General features: G+C 46.0%; 1 protein-coding gene and 1 non-coding gene across 2 annotated transcripts in view; one reads left to right on the top strand and one right to left on the bottom strand.

The window, feature by feature from the left end:
- Positions 1-16065: 16065 nt before the first annotated feature.
- On the top strand, positions 16066-16169 carry LOC132652701 (U6 spliceosomal RNA). Its single transcript, XR_009590278.1, has one exon. It is a non-coding gene; the product is annotated as a U6 spliceosomal RNA (small nuclear RNA).
- A 2269-nt stretch (positions 16170-18438) lies between these two features.
- Positions 18439-22292, bottom strand: part of Serinc5 (serine incorporator 5) — a 98798-nt gene continuing 94944 nt past the window's right edge. The window contains exon 12 of the mRNA XM_060377780.1: positions 18439-22261. Coding sequence (XP_060233763.1) covers positions 22114-22261 — 148 coding nt within the window. The 3' untranslated portion in view covers positions 18439-22113. The remainder of the gene's footprint in view (positions 22262-22292) is intronic.

Genomic DNA, 22292 nt, shown 5'->3' with positions numbered 1-22292 from the left:
ACTTAGCCTTGTTAGGTCCGGTCTTTCTGAGACTGGAATGACAGCCGAGGTCCCTCTCCTGATGAATGTGCTTATGCATAACTTGAGGGAGTCAGCCGTTTCAGCCGTGGACCCCAGCTAACACAGGGTGGTTTTGCCTTAGTATAAAGGGCTATTAAGGATCTTCTCTACGTCTGGGAGATTTCTTGGTGTCCCTCACATTCCAGCCTCTCAGCAATCAGTGACAAGTAATTAAAACAGCAAACAACTAAACAACTACAGAGACTCCAAAGGAAAGGGCTGATGAGCGCTCTTCATTTGTTCCTGCTGCTGACGTCATTAAGGAAGGAATTGCCAGCACCAGGACAGTGCTGAAAATGCCAGCAGACTCTGACCTAGTAACTCACTGTCAGGAATCATTTTAATAAATTATTTACATGAAAATAAAATAAAATAAAATAAAATAAAATAAAAAATAAAATAAAAAAATCATTTATAACAAACTTTTCTCTGAGTGAGCTAAAAAAAGAAAAGAAAGAAAAGGTCAGGAGGAAGGGAGGGATTAAAAGTCCAGCAAAATAATAGGGCAAATATAATTAATTAAATCTATTCATCAACCAGCTTAATGTAGTGAAGTATCTTAAACAACCAAAAGGGTTAAAATAAATTTGTGAGGTGAGCAGGTAGGACAAAGACCACATCACGGTTGCAGTCAATTGTGAGGTGACAGAGTAAGCTGCCTGGGGTCTTTCTATTCCCCTTTTCATTCATCTCGTAGATCAAACAATTAGTGCAAAAGCAGCTCAGAGGAGACAAGAGATGACCGGTATAGATACACACACACACACACACACACACACACACACACACACGCAGAACTGTAACACAACACCCTCCATTTCACAAAAACAGAAGGTGACAGCAAAGAAAACAATCAGGAACAGCCAGATAACAGTTTCGGAGAATCACGATAGCCAAAAATAATGCATTCAACAGGAACTGTAGAAGATAAAACACAAGCATTCGAGAAATACCAAACATCCACCGCCAACAAAAAACTGGGAGGTGGGAGGGATATTCAGTCTGAGTAGGGTCCACGGGGACAGACAGGAGGGGACTGAGGAAAGCTGTAGCTGAGTGTCCGAAGCTGTCTCCATTTAGGCAGATAGACATGGGGGAACCAGGAAACAGTCTGGAGGGGGTCACATTGCCCCTTTGGTGGGTCAGCATCCCTGAAGCTGCAGTCAGGTTCTTCCTGCTGTATCAGAACTAATCACCAGGGCATTCCCCTAATCGCATGCATGCTAACAAAGAGCCAGCAGTCTCAAAAGACCACGAGATAATCATAATATGATTTGTATTACAGTTTTCGCTCACACCTCAGGGGCTTTCTAAGAGGATCATGGACTTAAAAGATAGATCTGGTCCATCGGGAAAGGGAAAGGGGGTCACCTTGCCACCCATTTTGTAAGTATTTATAGAAGTTTCTTTAAAATCCACAATGCTAGGCACAGGGGACCGCTAAAGCCCCTTTGGGTCGTCCCCTCCAATGTCTCTGGAGTATATTATCCTTTGCTTTGCTGAATATAATTCTGCTTATACTGTCCCTTGGCAGAATTCTTTCCTCCAAGAAGACAAGAGCCAAGGAAAATCTTCTCCAGGTAACAACTATAAAAGGCCCAACATCATCCTGATAGGGGTGCATGGGGAGAACATGGGCCAGGCAAAGTCACGTGTCCAACCATGGTTGGACAGGAGCCCCTTGAGTTCTACGGGAAAAGGGCACCCCCTCCTCCCCGACCACCATGGTGTGTGGCTTCCAAAATTAAAGCACTTGTGTTATGAGTGATTTGGCCACACTTTTGGACTGAGCACCCATTTTGAGTGTGAGTGAATGGTTCTATGCCCTGCCTATACAGAAGAACCATCATCTGCCGACTCACCAAGAGTCTCCAGTTTGATCATTTATTAATGCCAATAATTACACCTGAGAATGCACCAACCATATCAGAAAGACAAGAGACACGCCAATCACGCCATAGGTAACCCAGACCTATAAAGGGAACACCCAAGGCGGCATGTGTCAGGCACACTGGATCACTCCTCATGAGCCTTACTCTGAAGAAATGCCACCGTGAGGACCTCAGCCCAGGACCCTGGCTCTAACTCAGGTGCGATTTCTCCTGCTGGTGACACAGAACGCGCTTCAAACTGCCAATCTCAAACCGCTCTTTATCCCACCCTGCATTTGGCAGGTCTGTGCTCAGCATTCGTTAGTCTCAGGCAGAGACTCCCGAGTACAGCAGCTCTCTATGCCCGAAGTACAGCCCCTTGAACACTGTGGCCTCTTCATATCCTCTCAGCCATTCTGTAGCCAGCATCTCTCTGTGGCATTGTGTGAGGTGCGGTCTGAAAAGTAACATCATTAAGATTGGAGAAGAGAGAAAGAGGCTCGGGTCTGCTGGGCCTTGCCTGAGATAAGAAAGACCTGCTTTCTGGCACTTCTCCAGGGCCCTGGAATGGCGTGTGTCTGGGCACAGCTTGCGTTGCTGGCCCGAGAACCAGCTGGCACCAGTGGCGCAAAGGGAGGGTCCTGAGTTTCTTCAGTCATGTGGCAGCGCCCCAGCCCTCCCCTCACCCATCTGGAGAGCGGAAATAAGACCTCTGCTTGCTACCAAGACCCAGGGGTTCGCTCTCGAAGCCACACATCCCTAAAGGAGGCTGTCCTGGTTCAATCCATTGCCCAGCCTCTTTTGCCCTAACTAAGCAAAAGTGATCCATGAATCAGTGTTTTTTCTAGCAGCTGTGAGGGTCCGTCCTTACATGTCATTTCTGATCCCTACTCTAGCCCCCAATTGAAGGGAAGCTTTCTGCAGGTTCCCACTCTCTGCTGGCCTGGGTCGGCCTGATCTCTGAAGCAGAGGGTCCAACTTCAAATCGAGTGGCTCTTGCCTGGGACTGTGGCCTGTTAGTGTGGTGCCTCTCCTTGCTCTATGCTGTCAACCGGTGCTCAGCCGGTTTGCCTTCAAATGTGTGTTGTGACTAGAGATGGGGGCAGGGCAGAGCTTCTGCATGCCCAGGAAGCTTCCCAGCCATGCATGTCACTGGTCCACGCGAAGTGCTAGACAACTCAGCAGGAGGGTATTTGAGCCTCCAATTCAGTCACATAGAAACCGGGCTCGTGGCCTAGCTGCTAGGTTAGAGCCAAGTATAATGCCCTCCCTAGCTGCGTAGAGCTGCTCGGGAATGGACCAGGAAGCCAGGTCACTTGGCCTACCCGTCATTCTTCATGGCACACAGCCTCAGAGACTAGGTGGCATTTGGCTGGATATTCAAGCCAGAGCCGGCAGTCCATCTTTAGCTGGGGCTCTGGGATCTGTGGGTGAGCACAGCCCAGTCTGGGAATGCACCTGAAAAACACCACTCTCCTCTCCCTGTGGCTTCTCTAGACCTTCCCTCCCTCCAACAGGGTCCAGCCAAGCCTGGGGTGGATTCCTTCTGGTTAATCACCTTTTTTCCTGGCAGGGCCGCTAAGCTCATGGAATCTGCCTCTTGTCAAAGGCAGGGAGTCAGCGGACCATCGAGGGCAGGCACGGCTAATCGCAGGCACTCACTTTCCGTTGGCAGCTTTCTTTTCTGCTCCATAATTATCACAATCTTACAACTCATTTTAGAATGTTTAGAAAAGTTGTAAAAATATACTGAAAGACGAATCCTATAATCCTAGGTCCCAGAACCGAATCAGCATCAGCAATTTGGAAAAGATCTCTCCAATCTGTTCTATGCATAGTTGCGATTTGTATGCAAGTCTCCACTGGTTTCACCACTCCTAAGAGTTGATTCTGCAGCCAGCCCCGCCTGTTGGCATGGCCTGGGCTCACTGCCTTTGGCACTGGACTGTGTGCCTCTGCCCACCCTTGTCCCAGTGTTCCCTGCATTAGCACACCCTGTTCTGTCCCTGTTTCTTCCGTCACCTCTGTGTGAATCCACATATAGAAAACCATCAAAGCTCACTATCTCCACTCGATCACAAAAGTCAGCCATCCACAGAAGCTTCTTGTCAAGAGGCCCGGTCTAGGAGCTGTGTGCAAAGTTTTCAAGTGAGTAGGTTGGACGCAGCATTCCATTTGTAGAGCAGGGAAGTGTCTCTGAAGCTTCCGGCCCTCCATAGGCCAGAGGTGAAGCGGGATGGAGCCATCCAGCTTCCCATCTGTGTGAGAATTACTTCCTTTGAGAAGCATAATGTCTACCAAAGTCCCAATGACAAATCAAAGGACGAGTCTGCCAAAGTTCACCCTGGGGAACCAATGAGTTTATGGGGCTTATTCACAGAGCACAGGTGATGCCAAGCCAGCATCGCTAGGTCTGTGCGGAGCATGGATAGCGGCTCCCATGTGGCTGCCCAGATGCAGCTTCTCCTATTAGCCCTCCCCAGCCTCCAGCTCCTCGCTGGATTTCCCGCACCTCCAGTGCACTGAGGGCCAGACTATATTCAAACGGCTGAGAGCAGTGGGCAGACACACAGGTGACACCCAATGAGCCTCTCCCAACCCCACTCCCTCCTTCTATGAGGGGAATGCCAACAGTCGACAGTCCCAGCTGTGCTGGTTTTTCAAGCAGGCCTAGCTGCTCCGATGACAACTCAAGCTGTTTTGCTTGGAGGAGAGCTTTTCGCTGTGCTTGGTGGCAGGGCTCCCTTGTTAGTGATTAGGAAGTGCTCTGCCACCCGTGTTCAGCTACAACATACCCAATATCCTAAAACATGGCTCTCAGCGCCATTGTCGAAGTTTTACTGAAATGGTTTTCAAGAGACACTTCACCATTAAAAGGGGTTAGGAGGAAATAAGCAGATGAAAACATCACACGGGATCATCGTTGCCAGGGTGCCATTGGTGTGCACGGTATTATGGCTTGAATGGGAAGCACCTTTGGTGGGCGCAGGTGTTGCTACTTGGTCTCCGACTGATGGAATTAGTTAGAAAGGTTCTGGATACTTCAGGAAGGGAGGCAGGACTGGCGGAAGTTGCAGGAGCCTGCTTTTGGAAGTTATTCCTGGTGCCTGTCCTTTCTCACACAGTCTCTACCTGCCTGTCCTCTTCCCTTCACCCCACAAGGAGAAAAGCCTTGCCACCTGCTCCCCCCTCCATGATGTTTTATCTCACCACGGGACCAGAATGAACAGAACCAACCATGACGGACCTCTGAAACCGTGGGCTAAAATAAATCTTTTGTCTTTGTAGCTACTGTCAGGCATTCTGTCAGTGATGAACAGGTTAACGCACACAAACACAATACTACAACCCAGGTCTAGCTCAGTCTCCAACCAAGCACTGAACATCAGGGTATCCTCTCAATTATTTTAATATATATTCTGAAGCCATCAGCCACCAATTAAATCTCTTTTGAATTTCAGTTTTCAGTATATTCCTGTGCAAGCTGTAGCATGTGTGAAACCACATTGCGATGATTTGCTGTTATCTACTGAGCAACTGAGCAAAGGATCCTTTCTCGTGGTGCTGGAATGTGACATTTAGACGGTGCACAGCATAACTCAGTTAAAGGAGAGAAAGAATGGAAAAGCCCCCAGGGGTGCCGAGGAGATGGTTCAGTGGCCAGGGTCCTTGCTATGCAAGTATGAAGATAGGAGTTGGGCTGCAGGCCTGGAGGCTGTAATCCTAACTCTCTGGTGATGGAGGCAGAGAATCCCCTAGGGCAAGCTGCTAGCTAGGGTAACCAGATTTGATAAGTCTCGAGTTTCAGAGAGACCCCACTTCAGGAAATAAAGATTGAGTGACAGAGGAAGACACATGTGCCCCTCACATGCAAATATGAATGCAGGCACGCCAGCACACACACACACACCACAAAATTTAAAGAAAAAAAATCCCCGAGCTTACTATATAAAGGACATTTTTGTCATTTCATTATACATTTGTCTGCTCTAACCTCTAATGGCAATATGGGGACATTGGTCAGGCTAATTTCAATCCCAGGTGTATTTATGAACGCTGGCAAGAGTATTACAAAACATAGCAACAGAGCTGGAGTAGTTACCCTCTGCAAGCAGTTGTAAAGGGCTTTTACAACTCTTGTGTGGCTTTTATTCGAGACTAGATCTCACTCTTGATGCCTCTGCTGCCACCTTTCCAGCACTGCAATCGTCAGCATCCGCCACACCAGCATGCCGGGCTTTCTTCTGTGACTCTTCAGAGTTTCTTCAGTGAAATTTCCGCCGCTGCTGACAGTGGGGGAAATTACAGAAAGGAGCGGCCTATGGGAAATCTTGCAGAACTGGTTACAAAGTTGTTGAAAGGGATAGAAGGCATCAGTTCCACATACTGAGAAAGAAATCAGCACTGCTTCAAGTGGGAAACCAGGCGAGGGCCGATGGGAGGGTGTGGGGCAGGGCTGGAAGCCTCCACTTGGCTCCAGCAGCACAAACAGGCCCCTTCTCTCGGCTTCCCTGGCGCTCCATCTTGTCTCTGTCCTTGGAGAAAAACAAGCTACATGCATCTTTCTAAATCCCGAAACCAGCCTTTCCTGTCAGAGTCACAGCCAGACATTTTCCATTCCCTCCTTCGCTGAGAATTTTACCTAGATGTATGTCTGGACTGTCGACAGCTTTTTGGGAAGGAACAGAAATGAAATTGAAGCCTGTGTTCCCCTCCTAGTTCTGGGAAGAGACTGGAACAGACACAGTCCAGAGCACCAAGAACCGAACCAGAGGTTCCACTGTGAATGTCACACTTCTGTCTCTGGGATCTGCATCTGTGCTCTTCTGCTGGGAGCCAGTGTCTACTTCTCTTCCTCACAGTAGGACAAGGCTCAGTAATGGGGCCCATCAACAGGTGCCTTACCTGACCAGAGACTGACAAATCACTCCAGTGGCCCTGAGGTGCTCAGCACTAGCTGGTCCCATGCCACGCCTCCAGGGCCAGATCGGCTTTGGCCTAGGGGCCGGGGGTGCTGTACCCTAGAGGTGCCTGGCCCACTCTCAGCTCTGGTCTCATGGAATTGTGCAGTGCTTGGGCACAATGAGCAAGTCTACTGCTGACATCTCAGTGAGAAAACAGTGTGGTGGAACTTTGTAGGCCAAGACTGGGGTAGAACAGGCAGAGGTCCAGGGTCACTGACACATGTGAGCACAGATGTAGACACCGCTTCCCCGAGCCCGTTTCATTTGTGGAAGAGGCAGGTGCTGGTGTCACCTCAGAGTGGGTTTGGGTAAAGGGATCGTCTGGTAGCTAGCCCAGAGTCTGGCCACGCTGATGGCTGGTCATGAGGATGGTATCAGTCTCACACAATGATGGATCCTAACGTAATTACCTAAGAACACTGACGTCCCAATTTCAACTATCCTGTTCTCTCATTTCCAGTTTTTTTCTATAATGTGCTTTGTAGAGGCTTCCTTAATTTTGTTGATTTCACAGTACTGAGCACCGAATCCAGGGCCCAGCCCACCCGAGGCAAGAGCTCTGCTTACTGAGATTAATTCCTAGCTAGCCCTACTCTTAATTTTTTTTATTTGTTTGCAATAGTGGTGATTATTTTGCGTTTATAAAATCATGTATGTATTAGTTTTTCTGACACTGCTGTAAAAAAAAATTACTAATACAAACCGGCAGCTTACCTAGAAGTTTATTCTTTCACACTTCTTGAGGCTGAGGTCTGAAATCAAGTTATCAGGGCTGTTCACCCAGCCTGTGGGATTCTTGGACAATCCACTTCTGGCCTCTCCATGCTTCTAGTGGCTATAGGCATTCCTTGGCTTTTGGTTCCATCCTACTTGCTGCCTGTCCATCAGATTCCCTTGTCTTCTGTGTCTATTTTCTCCACTGTCCCTCATATAAGGATTCTACCAGATAATGCAGGACGATGTCCCCGTCTCAAGACCCTTCACCAGGTACCAGACCCTCCTGAACATGTACAGTCCTGGGACATGGATCTATACTTTGTTTTCAGTTCTTCAGACATCTACAGAATGCCAGCGACTGAGGGCTTGTAAACATAGAGCTGGCTTGTGGCCGTTCTGGAGACTGTAGCACTGGCAGATGGGGGACCCAGTTGCGCAGTAGCTGTTGTGACCGGGCATCAAACAGTGACTGAAAAAGGCAGCCTGGGATGTGAAGAAGACAAACAGGTCCATCAGCCAGGTTGAGAAAGGACATGCATTGGATGGGGTGGGGAGGGAGGATATTTAATGAAGTGGTCATTATCTGAATTAAGGGATGAAAAAAATAAAGAAAGAAACAGTTGAAGAGTCCTCGGTACTGTCATTTTAAAGGATAGTTTTAATTCATTCTTTGGCAGCTTCACATCTATATACAATGTATCTTGATCATATGAACTCCATGTCCCCCTCCTGCTCACCCAGATCCCTTTCCCAATGCAACCATCCCCTTTCCACCTTTTTGCCTTAAAAAAAGAAGTTGAGCCTAATTAGTGCATACTGTGTGTGCTTGTGTTTGGCTGTGGAGCCATTCCCCAGCACGGGCTGGGTCTGTCCTCCCCAGTAGCCGTCAGCTACTGATAGCTCCTTAACTAGGGGTAGGGCATCATGGGCCCCCACCCCACCATTGGTTCTGGAATGCTGCCTAGCCTGATAGTGGAACGCATAGTCTTATCATGTTCAGTAAGTCTTATGCAAAAGGGAATTGTAATCTTCCCTGGTGACATTAGCCAGAACATCGTGGTGTGGACCAGGAAACCATGAAAACAAGGTATTAGGTAATGCAAGATGAGTCTAAGCCTTTACCTGCCCCAAACCACCAACACTGGTTTATTTATTTAACAAATATATTGTGTTTCATAGCCAGTCTTGCAAAGCAGACAGGCTGGAGCGAGATACCTAAAACGTGAGCTCTACAAGATCAATTTTCCTCCAGTGTTTTGGGATGTGTTTCTCTAAGGAACTGTTTTACACATCGACCTTCCTGTATTGAACTTGGAGCTGGAGTGATAGCTCAGCAGTTAAGAGCACTGGCTGTTCTTCCGAAGGAGCTGAGTTCGGCTGTCTAGCTGCTGACAACCACTGTAACTGTGGCTACAGGAGACCCAGAATCCTCTTTTGCTCTCCATAGGCCCTGCACTCATGTACACATACACACAAAAGCACACACACAATTTTAAAAATAAAGATAAATCTTAAAAAACAAAAATAAAAATAGCTAGAGAAATGGATCAAGAACTAAGAACATTTGTTGCTCGTCAGTTCTCAGCAACCACATGGTGGCTCACAACCATCTGAATTCCAGCTCTAGAAAAGTTAATGTCCTCTTCTGGCTTTCACGGGCCTTGTATGTCGTGTGTAAACAAACATACAGAGAAAACACCCACATACAGATAAAATAAATAAGTAAATTATATAATATTATAGCTTGACCATTCATTTGTTACAGCAGGTAGCTTTAAATCAACAAAAATAAAAGTAAATTTTAAAAATACAAATTAGTTACCCAACTGCCTTATTTGTTAAACAAAATTTACACTTTTTTTTTTCTTTTCAAGATATGGTTTCTCGGTGCAGCTTTGGCCTTCCTGGAACTCTGTGTAGACCAGGCTGCTCTCAAACTCACAAAGATCCTCCTGCTTCTACCTCCCAAGTGCTGGGACTAAAGGTGTGAGCTACCACCACCTGGCAAAATTCATACATTTTAATCTGGCTAAAAGTTTTCAATTTATATTTTTAAATAAAAGCTTTAATTCATGGGAGGAAAGTGTTCAAGGAATATCACAATCACCTCAATTCCAACAGGAAACAATCTGTCCTCAAGTTTAGAACAGTGTGGCATGGCACACAGCACGGGAAGCTGAACTGGAAGAGGCTCTAAAGCCGTCCTCATTTCCAGTCAGGGCAAGTCGTGCTGGTGCTGAGAATATTTACCATGCCACACTGTGGCATTTGCCCTGTTGCATCAGCCTAAAGTGTGACTGCAGATCCCCTCGTGGGAGGAGTCCATATCCCCACCACCTTGCCCTCAAGAGCACCCCTGTCCTTTGCCTTTACCAAAAGCAAAAGACAACAGAAGTGTTACGTCTAAGTGAAAACACTAAGAGTCATCATGTGACTGGGATATCTTCCTCCTTTCCGGATAGAGACGAGGCTGTTAGCTTCAGTCCTGGAGCAAGGGGACTGCAGCAGAGCTGCAGACAACCGCAGTAGGAGAGAATGTGAGAAGAACAAGTCACTGAGACTTTTGGAGCTGCTTGTTATCACACATAATTTAGCCTACACTGACTGATACATCCGCTTGCCAAGTTCTTGTCTGGAGAGCCTTTTTGTAGTGAGATCTTTGCTTGAGTTGTAACTTATACCTTTTATGCACTCCTGGAAATCATGGCATTTCTCTTGCCTCAGCCTCTTGAATGAATAACTATACCCAGCTCTAAGTCTTACCATTTAAAACTTAATTTTGAAGCCTTATGCTAGTTACAAACCCATTGATTTTATGTCAGTATGATTTTATGGAGTCTATGATGCTGCAGTCACTGAGTCTTCAGCGTTCTGAACTTAGTAACTAAATGAGAGGAGGGTTAGAAAGCTAGGGAAATGACCAGGATTTAGTTAAGCCTCTTCATGGTACCAGGGAAACCAGCCTCTTCCTTACCTTGAAGTTGTTTTTTTTTTTTTTTTTTTTTTTTTTTTTGTCTCCTTAATAAAATAATTTAAGAAAGTACTCAAACACTAGCTTGTGGGCGATTTTATTAACATTATCCTTTTGTTTAACTTGCCTTATGAACTTGATAAAGTAGACCTAAGTATTTATGAAATAAAACTGTTAGTGATTTCAGGCTCCAGTGTAGTTTTTGTTTTGTTTTGTCCATTTAAAATGGTCTCAATCTGTAGTGCAGACTCTCCTCAAACTTGAGGCTGCCTTCCGACATCAGCCTCCAGAGGACCATGGTGTGAAGCTACACAACCAGCTGTAGTCATTTAAATTGATTTCTACACACCAACAAAACGGGTGTGTGAGAAAGCTTGGAGAGCACGGTGCCCCAAGCATGAGGACCTGAGTTCAGCCTCTAGAGCCCACATAAAATACCAGGTGTGGGAGGCAGGGACAGGCAGGTCCCTGGGCTCGCTGCCCGGCCAGTCTGACCTACCTGCAAGCTCCAGGTCAGTGAGAGATCCTGTCTTAAAAGCAAGGCAGACAGCATCAGAACAATGCCTGAGCCTGACCTCTGACCTCCACTCTCCATATGCATGTGCTTGGCCATGCTCTTGTGCACACACACACACACAGCCATCAAAACAATATTTCATTTCTAGTCTATAGACAAAAATACTCCTAAACAGTTAAGACACTAAACCTAAATTTAATAAACAATTGTTTTATAAACAATTATAGCTTAAACATTTGGATAGATACTAAACCTTACCAATACCTTATGAGGTTTTGACTAATATTTTAAATCTAAAACATCAGTCCCTGCTTAACTTAAAAAGTAAGAAAATAGATACAAAATACCACAGCATATAACAAAATTCAGTTCGAGATAAAATTTCTAACTAGACATAACTTAGCGTGTCATCAAAAAGTTGTTGGAAGAATTTTGGGGTTCTGGTAATGACATGATATTCCAGAGTTGTCTTGATATTTCCTTTCCTAAAACAGGCAGTAAGTATCCAACCCTGACTATGATAGGCTTGTGGCTGGAATACAAATGAAACACATCTGCACAGCAGCACCTGGGGGCCATGGAGGGGGAAGTTAGAAATTCACTGTAATCTATAGTTAGACATTCAAGAGCAACTAAACCAAGTTCCCAGAGGTTTAAAGTCTTGGCGTGCAGTTCTTTATTGACACAGCATTACACCATAGAAAGGCCAAGGGAAAGGGCTAAATATGAGAAGGAAAAGGAAGACCTGGGGATGGTCTTGGTGTAGGATGAAGAGTAAAGCAGAGGTGGGAAAGGGGTCTGGGAGAAGGGCCCATTTGGCAGTGTCCATAAAACTAAATGTACTTAGTAAGGCTTTAGAAAATATCCCTTCCCCCTAATTAAAGGAGTTAGAATACCAACAGCCATAGAGTGATTGGGAGAATGACAACAATCCTAGAAGTAACTCCACAGATGTTGGCATCACTTTCTCAAGCTGGGCTTCCCATGTGGGTTAGAACTGAAGGCAGGACATCAGGAGGAAATCCAGAACATCTGTTCATTCCTCCCTTTTTGTTCTTTTCCACAGTTGCTCCTCTGCACACTTTTTTGAATCTTCTATCTTTTGCAACGGCTTTTCTTTTGGAGTCTATGATGCTGCAATCACTGAGTCTTCAGCATTCTGAACTTAGTAACTAAATGAGAGGAGGGTTAGAAAGCTAGGGAAATGACCAGGATTTAGTTAAGCCTCTTCATGGTACCAGGGAAACCAGCCTCTTCCTTACCTTGAGGTTTTTTTTTTTGTTGTTGTTTTGTTTTGTTTTGTTTTTGTCTCCTTAATAAAAGAATTTAAGAAAGTACTCAAACACTAGTTTGTGGGCTATTTTATTAACGTTTGCAAGAAAAACCCCAGGGAGGGCAAGCTGTAAATCTTGTCAGTTACCAAAAAGAAGGGGAGTAGAGACAAGACGGAGCAGGCCTGCTGTGTGAGCTATGGCGGCTTGGAAATCACATACATGGTGGGGATGGCAGCTGCAGAGAAAGAGTACAGAAGCCCAGAGCATCAGAAAGAGCACACTTCAGTCCTAGACATCATAAGGAATCAAGAGGAAAAAGACAAAGGACCAGTTGTGCCTTTCTGAGTCAGGACTCAGAAGGATGCAAGATCAAATGAACCTTCTGATGGCTTGGCTCTGAGGAACTGTACAGGAGGGCATGAGTTCTGGGAAGGAAAAGTACAGTATGTTGTTAAGGGGATTATTCTGCCCATCTCTTTAGCATGGATTAAGGTGAGCCCACCTTCTGAGGGAACATTCCTTAACCAGGTCCTTGACACTGTCCAACCAGAACGTTAGGTCTCCATCCAGAAGGGAAATTCTGTTCTCTTGACCAGGCACTTTCCTTTAATATTTCTTTATTGCCACACTTTTTCACTTCTGAAGAGGTAGTCAAAATATCATTTAGGTACGAGATCAAGGATCATAGCCCTGAACACTTTTGCATCTCTGACCTCTGGCAGAACTCAGAACTCAAGCAAGGCAGGAACCTGAAGGAAGGACCTGAGGAAGTCATGAAAAATGCTGCTTACTGATCTGTTTCTTATGGCTTGCTTTCTTACAACAGCCCAGCCCAGGGCTGATGCTGCCCCACTGGGATGGACCCTCCACATCAATCACTTTCCAGAAAATGTGCTACAGACTTGCCTACAAGTCAATCTCACAGAAACACTTTCTCAATCGAGTCTAGCTTGTGTCAAGTCGACATAAAAGTAGCCAACACATCTCCCATCTTTATAACCACCGTCTAAAAATTGAGAATTTCACCATAATTAACAATATTCACTTAAGGGCCTTCTCCCTTTGAGGTAATAAGCCCCATTTTTTTCGAGGACTCTCACCAGATACAGCCCCTGTAGGAGAAGCACATGCATCAAGTCCCTTGCACAGCCCCAGGACTCCTGGTAACTTACTGGAGTTGTTATCCCATCGGCACCCAGCATGATGACAGCTCACAAAAGATGGACTCTGGACCACTCTGCAGGGTTCTGAGGCCACTCACCAGGTTAGAGTATCCTTTCCCCAACAGTCCTAACCCTATATAACTTGATAGAGGGGGTGGAGGGTAAGCTTGTGAATTTGATCAGTTTCAGGGACTTCCAGAGACCTTTGAGTTGTTTACTTCCTGAATCTTAAAGAAGTCTCTCTGGGGCTGGAGAGATGGTTCAGTGGTTAAGAGCTCTGGCTGCTGTTCCAGATGATCCCGAGTTCAATTCCCAGAAACCACATGGTGGCTCAGAACTATTTGTAATGAGATCTGATTCCCTCTTCTGATAAGCATGAAGACAGAGCACTCATAAATACAAAATATATGAATAAATAAGTCCTTTATAAAAAAAAAGTCCCCTCTAGAACTTTCTCCAAAATGGAATGTTTAAATGTGGAAGAAACTTCTACACAAAAGTATAGCATCAAAATGGTATATTTAGGTAAAGCTAAGTCATTTACCATGCTTATCCACTGAGAACTCCATATCTACACCCAAGTGTGTCTTATTTCTTCCCCAAGTGTCTCTCTCATAAATCCCATGCTGAAAAAGAGTATTAAATGGCATCCAATAAACAGAAACTCCCCCTTCTGTTGTGTTTTATCTTTCCATGAGCACATTTTTATTCTTAATAAACACCAACCCTGGCTAATCTTGAAATCAAAGGCAGGAATTCTGGGTTTACCTGAGTTGAAGGACCTAAAGATTACAGGAAATCTTCAGGCTGCTGAGAGTGGCCATGTAGAGCTGTGTTCCTGTCCCTCTAACTGCTGACAAAGGCAGCAGCTACCTTAACAACAGTTTCAAGTTTCCTTGGAGAGGCCCATTGCCCAGCTTGAAGGGAAAGTCCATTTCTGGCTCAAGAGCTGCAGCGGACAAAGGAATGTGTGGAAAGGAAAGTAGGAGCATGGCTGCTCCTACTGGAGCCTTATAAACAGATTCTATACTGTGAAGCCTGGAAGGCAGGGTGGAGTGCTGAACACTTGAAATATTTTGTTTTTTGAGAGAGCCTCACCATGTTATTCAGGTTGGCCTTGAACTCTCCATCTTCCTGACTCAGCTCATGGGATTCCTGGCGTGTGCATATATGCTCATGTGCAGCTTCTATTATAGCACACAGTGTTTTCTAAGTTATTTTTCATACAACAAATCTAGAACACATTCAGTATTTTTCAACATCACCATTTTATTTGCCACCTATCATTTTCATATATACTCTCGATGAATTTTATTTCTATCATCTTATTTTGTAAACACTGTAGGCTGTTCTTTGGGGGGGGTGTCAGGATAGGATGGTTAACATCAGTGTTTAGCTGATGAGAGTCAGAGTCAGCTGGGAGGAGGGCAGCTGTGCAGGTCTGTGCAGGGTTATCTTTGTTTTATTAAGTAAGGTGGCGAGATGGCCCCACAGTGGGCAACACCATGCCCTGGTCTGGGGCCCTGGACGGTAGAAAAGGGGCAGAGAGAGCTGAGCACAGGCACTCATCATCCCTTCTTCCTGGTTGTGGCTGGCACGTGACCAGCTGCTTAAAGCTCCCAATGCCCCCACTTCCCTGCCATGATGGGCTGCACCCTCCATCTGTGAGCCAAGGTAACCCTTCCCTTAAGCTGTGCCCAGCGCAGCGTTTCATCAGTGAGTGGGAAAGAGAGCAGATGCAATGTCTCTCCATGCAGCCCTGGCCGTCCTGGCCTCACTCATGGCGCTGGGACTGCTGGTGTGCAGCACTGCAAATGCTCAACGAGAGCAGGATGTTCTTTGGACTAGACAGTTACAATTTTCACATCAGTTCACAAGGGAAGTAAACCGTGACTGGCAGTGATAAGGCGTGCCCTTCTGTATCAGGCTTGGAGATACCTGCCGAATGTCCCAGGCAACCTGAGCCACTTTCACAGCATTCAAAGGGCCATTTTCATCACCACTCAGAAATTACTTGACACTTTTAACTGGTGAACCAAAATTTCCTTGGAGACTAGCAGGACCAAATGTGATTTTTGTGTTTATTATGATTTTCTACTGTTTTTTTGTTTGTTTCATTTGTTTATTGAAACAAGGTCTCACTATGTAGACCAGGCTGGCTTCAAACTCAGAAATCTACCTGCCTTTGCCTCCTAAGTACTGGGATTAAAAGTGTATTCTTCCATATCTGGCTTTCACATTTTTGAGGTATTTGTTTTAAGCATGTTGCCTGCATGTACGTGTGCCATGTATGTACTTTGTGCCTGCAAAGGCCAGAAGGGGTTGTTGGCACTCTGGAAGTGGAGTGACAGATAGTTGTCAGCCACCACGAGGGTGCTGGAAATTAGAACTTGGGTCCTCTGAAAAAGTAGGCAGTGCTCTTAACCACTAGACCATCTCTAGAGCTCCTACTGTAATTTTCAAATTGACTTACAAGGGCCTATTAGTTATCAAGGACACAAACATTCAGTTATGAACTATTCATATTTGTGCTCACTCTGGCAGCACATATACTAAAATTGGAACAATACAGAGATTAGCATGGCCCCTGAGCAAGGATGACATGCAAATTCGTGAAGCGTTCCATATTAAAAAATATATATATATTCCTATGTTCTTCACTTGTCAAAACTTAGGATATGGGTATGCTAACCACAGCAGTTCCACTAAGCCATAACCCTAGTCCTCAACAGGATCTATGCTCAATACTTAAGTATCTGTGCTCTCCAGTTCTTGCTGTTATACATGCCTAAGGATATCATCCATCCCTTACCTATACCTCACCAACAAATAGTTCAGCCACTTCAAGTAGCGTGTAAAGCCCTCCATGGTGTGAAAGCCTTGTCCTCCACTCTCACCATTCATAAATCCTTCCTTCACCCAGCCATCCATTCACCATTTACTGAGCACCAGAACATGCCAGTATCATTTGAAACCTCAGAGAAACACAAGTGAAGCATAGGGGAACATGTGCTCTGGTGTCAGGGAGACAACATGAATAAGTAAGAATATGGAACAGTAAGTTGGCTACTGTGATAGCTTAGGTGTGAGTGACCTCCACAGACGCCAAATGGTAGAACGGTTTGGGAAAGATTAGGAAGTGTGCCACTCTGGGAAGGCTTGGAGGCCTCAGAAGCCTCGCTCCCCTCCCACTGTGCTCTCTGCCTCCTGACTGCAGCCTAAGATGTGAGTGCTCGGTTGTCCCTGCCACGTGCCTTCACTCCACCATCACGGATGCTAACCTCTGAATCCATAAGCCCAATTAAGCACTGTCTTCTCTAAGGTATCCTGGTCATAGTGTTTTGCTGCAGCAACAGAAGAACAACTATGACAGATGGTGATGGGGTCTATGTGAAATGACAAAGCAGCGCAGCGGAGGGGAGTTCCGGAGGGTAGAGAACCCTGGAGTGCAGAGTCGTTAGAAAGGCAACACTGGAGGACCTGTGTGGGAACAGAGAGCACTATATGCAACCCAAGGAGGACTCTTTTGGGAAGAGGAGTTCACATCTGACAACCGTGAACAGCCAAGAAACCAAGAATGCTGGAACAGACAGACCGTATCGAGTGAGCAAGGCAACCGAGCCAGCGGCGACAGATCACGCAGGGTTTAGAGACCCTGTGAGACTTTGGCTCCTCACTTGAATGACACAGTAAGCCATTCAGAGAGTGTGATGATAAGCATTTCCCAAGATAGCTGCCAAAAGGAAAAGCCTCACATCTGTATTCTGCTAGATGACCTTGCTACTCTCCTTTGACAGGAAGAGAATACACAAAGAAAGCATGACGTACATGCAAGGGGATGCTCCTCAGCCTTTAGAGTGAAGGGCCTCTTGCAACATAAAGTAACTTGAATGAACTTGTAGAACATCAGTAAAGTACAGCAGGTGTAGGCACACAAATCAGGCCACCTAAGTGTTGTGATTGTCCTCCAAGCCAAGGAACCACCATCCTGGGCAGCTCAGGCTGCCATCCCTTGCAAAAGCTCACCCCAGCAGGGCTTGTTGATAGTTTATTCCCCATTATGAATGAATGACGAGGGTCACAGGACCTTTATCTGAGTATCCAGATACTCCGCCTTAATAGCATATGGCCTTTGGGGAGGTGCTAGAACACACAGGTAAAGGGAGCCTAGGGGAAGAGGACATCCTGTTTGGCTATAGGGAAGCCCTCATCCTTCCTGGGCAAAGGCTTTCCAGGTGTGCCCTATAAGTAACCACTCACCAATGTTCTCTGTAAAGAACTAATTGGCTCCCTAGAATGAACTTTTGCAGAACCATGCCTGTTTGGGGCTAGGACCTTGGGAGAAGAAGTAGATGTTTATGGTCTCCTAAGAAGGAATTTTAGTAACATCAAGCTACATGGAAATTTGCCTCAAAAGACAAATGGTTAGACATGGTATCTGGGCTGTAGCTCAGGGGTACTGTACTTGCCTAACATGCATGAGGCCCTGTGTTCAACTTCTAGCACCTGCAACACCAACAAGCCAGGCCAGCTCAGAAGCAGACTGTGTAACTGGTTACCAAGGACTTTGTGGTCACGTGAGAGAACTCAGAATCTCAACCAAGCTAAGACAAAATTAAGCTCAGGAAAAGTGCTGTAAAACAAGCTGACTGCATGTAACAGTGTATTTGAAATTGCGACAATGGTGGACCGTATGTGTGTTCACCATAAATTTAGCCATTCTATTTGTAGTTAAAGACCTTAGATCGAATATCATAAATCAGCCATTTTTGTCAATTATAAACCCATCAGCACGGCTGCCAGGATGTTTGATCTTTGACTGACATGTGAAGGCACCAACCCTGCAAAGGCTAACTGGAGGCTTTAGTCAGGTATTTAATAGAAAGAAAACAAACACATGGTTTTCAAGTTTATATTTTATTAAAGTACAGAGTTAACAAGTCTGAGTTTTCTACATAAGAAAAGGTCAGTCTATTTCAGGTGCTTCATAGAAAAATTAGCATTCAAAATAACAAATACAAATTCGTAATTGGGTTTGTGGCTAATGGGAAAAAATAACTATTTTTAAAGGTAGCAAAATCGAAGCATGTCGGAGGCTTTTATAAACCAACAGTGGGCGTACCACACACTGCACTCAAAGGCCACTACAGCAAGAACGCAACCACAAAATTTGGCTACACCGAATTATTTCCAAAAATTCTTTTTAAAAAATTAACAATTATGACTATAAAAATGTTTGTAGTTTTTCTTTGCAAAGTAAAAAAGTTTAAATCTTTAATAAATGAAAAAAAATGATCCTCTTAAAATTTATATAAATAGCTCTCAAGACATATATTACTCATCTGCTGTAATCTTTCTTTACCTGAGAGAATTTCCCAGGACCTTTCTCCCAAAGGATTGCCTTAAAAAGTTCTTCCATCATTTTCCTCACATGATGTGGTTAAACTTCTCTGGAAGCCAACTGGGTAAATGCACTCCTGATGTGCCCTTCCCCAACTAAAACAAAATCAAATGTCTCTTTGGTAAAAGCCAAGTATTTTGGCCTTTCAAAATAACTGTCTCTGGGAATGATTCACTGATAGAGAATGGAAACCGTGAACAAGCCAAAGTCCTTGGGATCCACTGTCCTGTCTGCTCAAGTCATTTCAACACGAGAGAGCTCATCTCTGTAGGAAATGAAAATTCTACTAGTGAGTTACATTAAAAACCTTGAGAGATTCTATGACCCAGGTGTCAACCTCATCTCTGATGGAAGAGGCTCAGGGTCCTTTCTGAGTGTTCAGTCTTTCTTACTTTCTCTTCTTAGTACTATGTATGATGTGCAGTGGTATACATTTTGGCACACCAAAATGAGATACTGTTTAGAAAGGCAATGAAAGGGAAGCCTGAGAAGTTTAAATCCAGGCTCTGGAGCTCCCTTTCCAGGGTAACATCAAGCAGCAATGATGGGCTTCTGGCAAATTTAAATGAATACATCATCAGAAAAAGGCAGAGGATGACAATTTAGGAAAGGGTCAATTAACACTAGAGTTAAGTCCCCATGGAACTGGGACATTGCCACTGTGTGGGAATCAGAACCCCAGTCTCAATACCCCACACTCTCCCCAGCTCCCTCCATACTTCAGTTCACTCACTACATAAAACTTCCCCAAACTTCTGGACAACAATTCATCTGCTGACCTCCCAAGAAACCCAGATCAGCTATGCAGCACCACAAAAACTCGGCTCAACAACGCACCGCAGGCTTTCCCAAGGTGAACACTGGGGCCGTCGCCAGTCTCCACCTGGGTACTACGTCTAAGCAAGATTTCTAGGAGAATCCCTCCCTGGCATAATGCCTGATTCATAAATGAGAGCAGGAGAGGAACACACACAGCTTTTAAAACTCTGCTGCCAGGCTGCACGGCCACAGGGCTCAGATGAGAAGCCTCAAGGCACGCGAGGCTTGCACATCAGTAGTCCTGTGTGACTGCAGGAGGCAGTCTGTTGTCTAGAGAAGCTCCCGGCGGATCCAGCATGCTAGCAATGCTGGTGTTAACTTAAAGCAACTGGCCCACCTTCCAGTTTCTCGAGTCACCCACTGGCCGGGGGCGCTTCTGACTATCAACCTAACAGTACCAGCTGAGCGTGCACACAGACAGGAGCTTCTGAAGGGCAGGGCATGCACTCAGCCAAGACTTAGGCAGCTGGAAAGTAAGTAAGGCACGGCTGCGTGAGAGGGAAGCCACAGGGCCTGTCTGCCACTGGATGCAGGACTGACTAGAATTCCCACGGCTCCCTGGGCCCCTCCGCATCTTCTCACAGTGTGGCCTTCAGGCACAGCAGTGGCCACAGCTCACACCGGCTCACACAGCCTGCTTTCTGAAGCACTCCCTGTGGATGGGCTCTCGTTCCTATTGGATTAACTAGACTTGTTTGGAGTTAGTATACAGCTATGCGTTTTGTGATGCTCATGTGTGTGTCTTTGAAGTGCTGAGAGCCCCTGACCTATAGGAATTGTGGTGAGGTTTACAGACAAGGTAACCTTATCTATGCACCTTTTAAGACTGAGCCTCAAACACTGTAAATAAGGCAAGTTCTTCAGAGAACTCACCCCTATCACTCTGCAACCCCCTCATCCCCGGAACTTTTAGCAGGAGGACACAGGAAGGAGCAGAAATGAAGGATTGGACATTTTTGTATGTGGGAACCAGGCTTGGGTGGTTCTGACTTGTTCAGGTAGGCACACATCTGTGTACACACATACGCACACAAGTACTGGTACACATACACACACAGGCTAGACTGAGTCCTTCTGGGTTGGCGAGAGGATCCCCACTCCCATGAAAGCAGAGCATACCTCCACCAGCGTCTTCAGCAGCCTTAGCCCTGGGGAAACCTCCTCTCAGACAACATCAGCACTAAGAGTGCACACCTGTGAGCAGGCCTTGCCACAAGTGTAGCTGGGAAATGTCTGTGGGTGCAAGCTTAGCTTTTGAGTGACCCCAGCCACCTACCTCTGCATCTAAGTCTAATTCTGCACTTCCATAGCTAGTCCAGCAGCTCTGTCTGGTCGGCCCTGTTGAAGCTGCCTGGGATCCTCGCCCCAGTCCTTCCACGTCAAGGAAAGCGTGACGCTAAGTTAGGGGACACATTGTAGTGAGGAGGAAGGCATGGAGGAGGAGACTCAGGGGCCTGACCTTAATACTTGGAGGGGTGTGGCAGGCTGCAGCCAAGAAGCGACATTTTTGTTAAGATCCTTGAAGCATTACTGCTAATGACACAAACAGGTAAGAACTGTAACCCCACTGCTCACTCAGGCAAAGAAAAGAGCATGAGCGTTGCTTCACCATCACAGAAATGCCATCATAAATGAGCGCCATGATTACTGCAGTGACTTGGTTTGGGGAGGGAAAACATGGAGAATCCCATGGCGCTGAGAGCAAATTGTGCTTTTCACATTATTTCAAAGGCAACCCTAGACAAGAATGACGGACCACTGCCAAGCGCAGAGAGGAAAGGGAGGCCATGACTCCCAGCATCATGACCTCCGGCAGGGACATGGGGAAGTAGTTCTGAGGGTGGGCTCAAAGGAGGGGCTTCCTCCTGTACCCTATATAAACTGGAGCTGTGAGGGCTCTAGGGGGCAGGAGTGAGTGACAGGGGCTGGGGACTCAGTATTTCTGTGGTCACCTCTGTGTAACAACAATGAGAATGACAGGCCGTACAAGGCCGTTTTCATCCCTGTGATGGACATGGTGCCTCAAGTTCTGCTCTGGTTAAAACACACCCAGGAAAAACAGCAACAAAACTTTAGCTACCACGTAGGGTAAGGCATAAAGAAACATTTGCACTTATCAGCTTGGCTAAAGATTTCAATTCCTCTGGGTCAAACTGGTAGTTTCCTTTTGGATTTTACAGTTAAGAAGCTAATTGGGAGATTTTACTTATTTCCTGAAAGCTTTGTCAGACCCACCAAAGAGACCCAGGGGGTGATAGCTTGTCACAGGGCACCAGTTGCTGCGGGTGCACAAGTTCAAAGGGCAGCCCTCCAGAGTAGGCACAGGCCTGCTGAGCCGAGGGGCACTTGGACAACCTCACACAGAGAACTGCCTAGAGGGACAGCAAAGAGGGGCTACCAGGGTCCACAGGTACAACACCACACACATCCAGCAGGAAGCCATCTTGACCCAGAAGACAGACCAGCTCCCAATGACGAAGGTCTCAATGGTGGCATTTTCGTAGCTGTTGAGAAACGGACGCATGGTGGTGAGAA

This window comes from Meriones unguiculatus, chromosome 2 (genome assembly GCF_030254825.1).
Source record: "Meriones unguiculatus strain TT.TT164.6M chromosome 2, Bangor_MerUng_6.1, whole genome shotgun sequence".
NCBI lineage: Eukaryota > Metazoa > Chordata > Mammalia > Rodentia > Muridae > Meriones > Meriones unguiculatus.
This window is presented reverse-complemented; position numbering and strand designations above follow the sequence as displayed.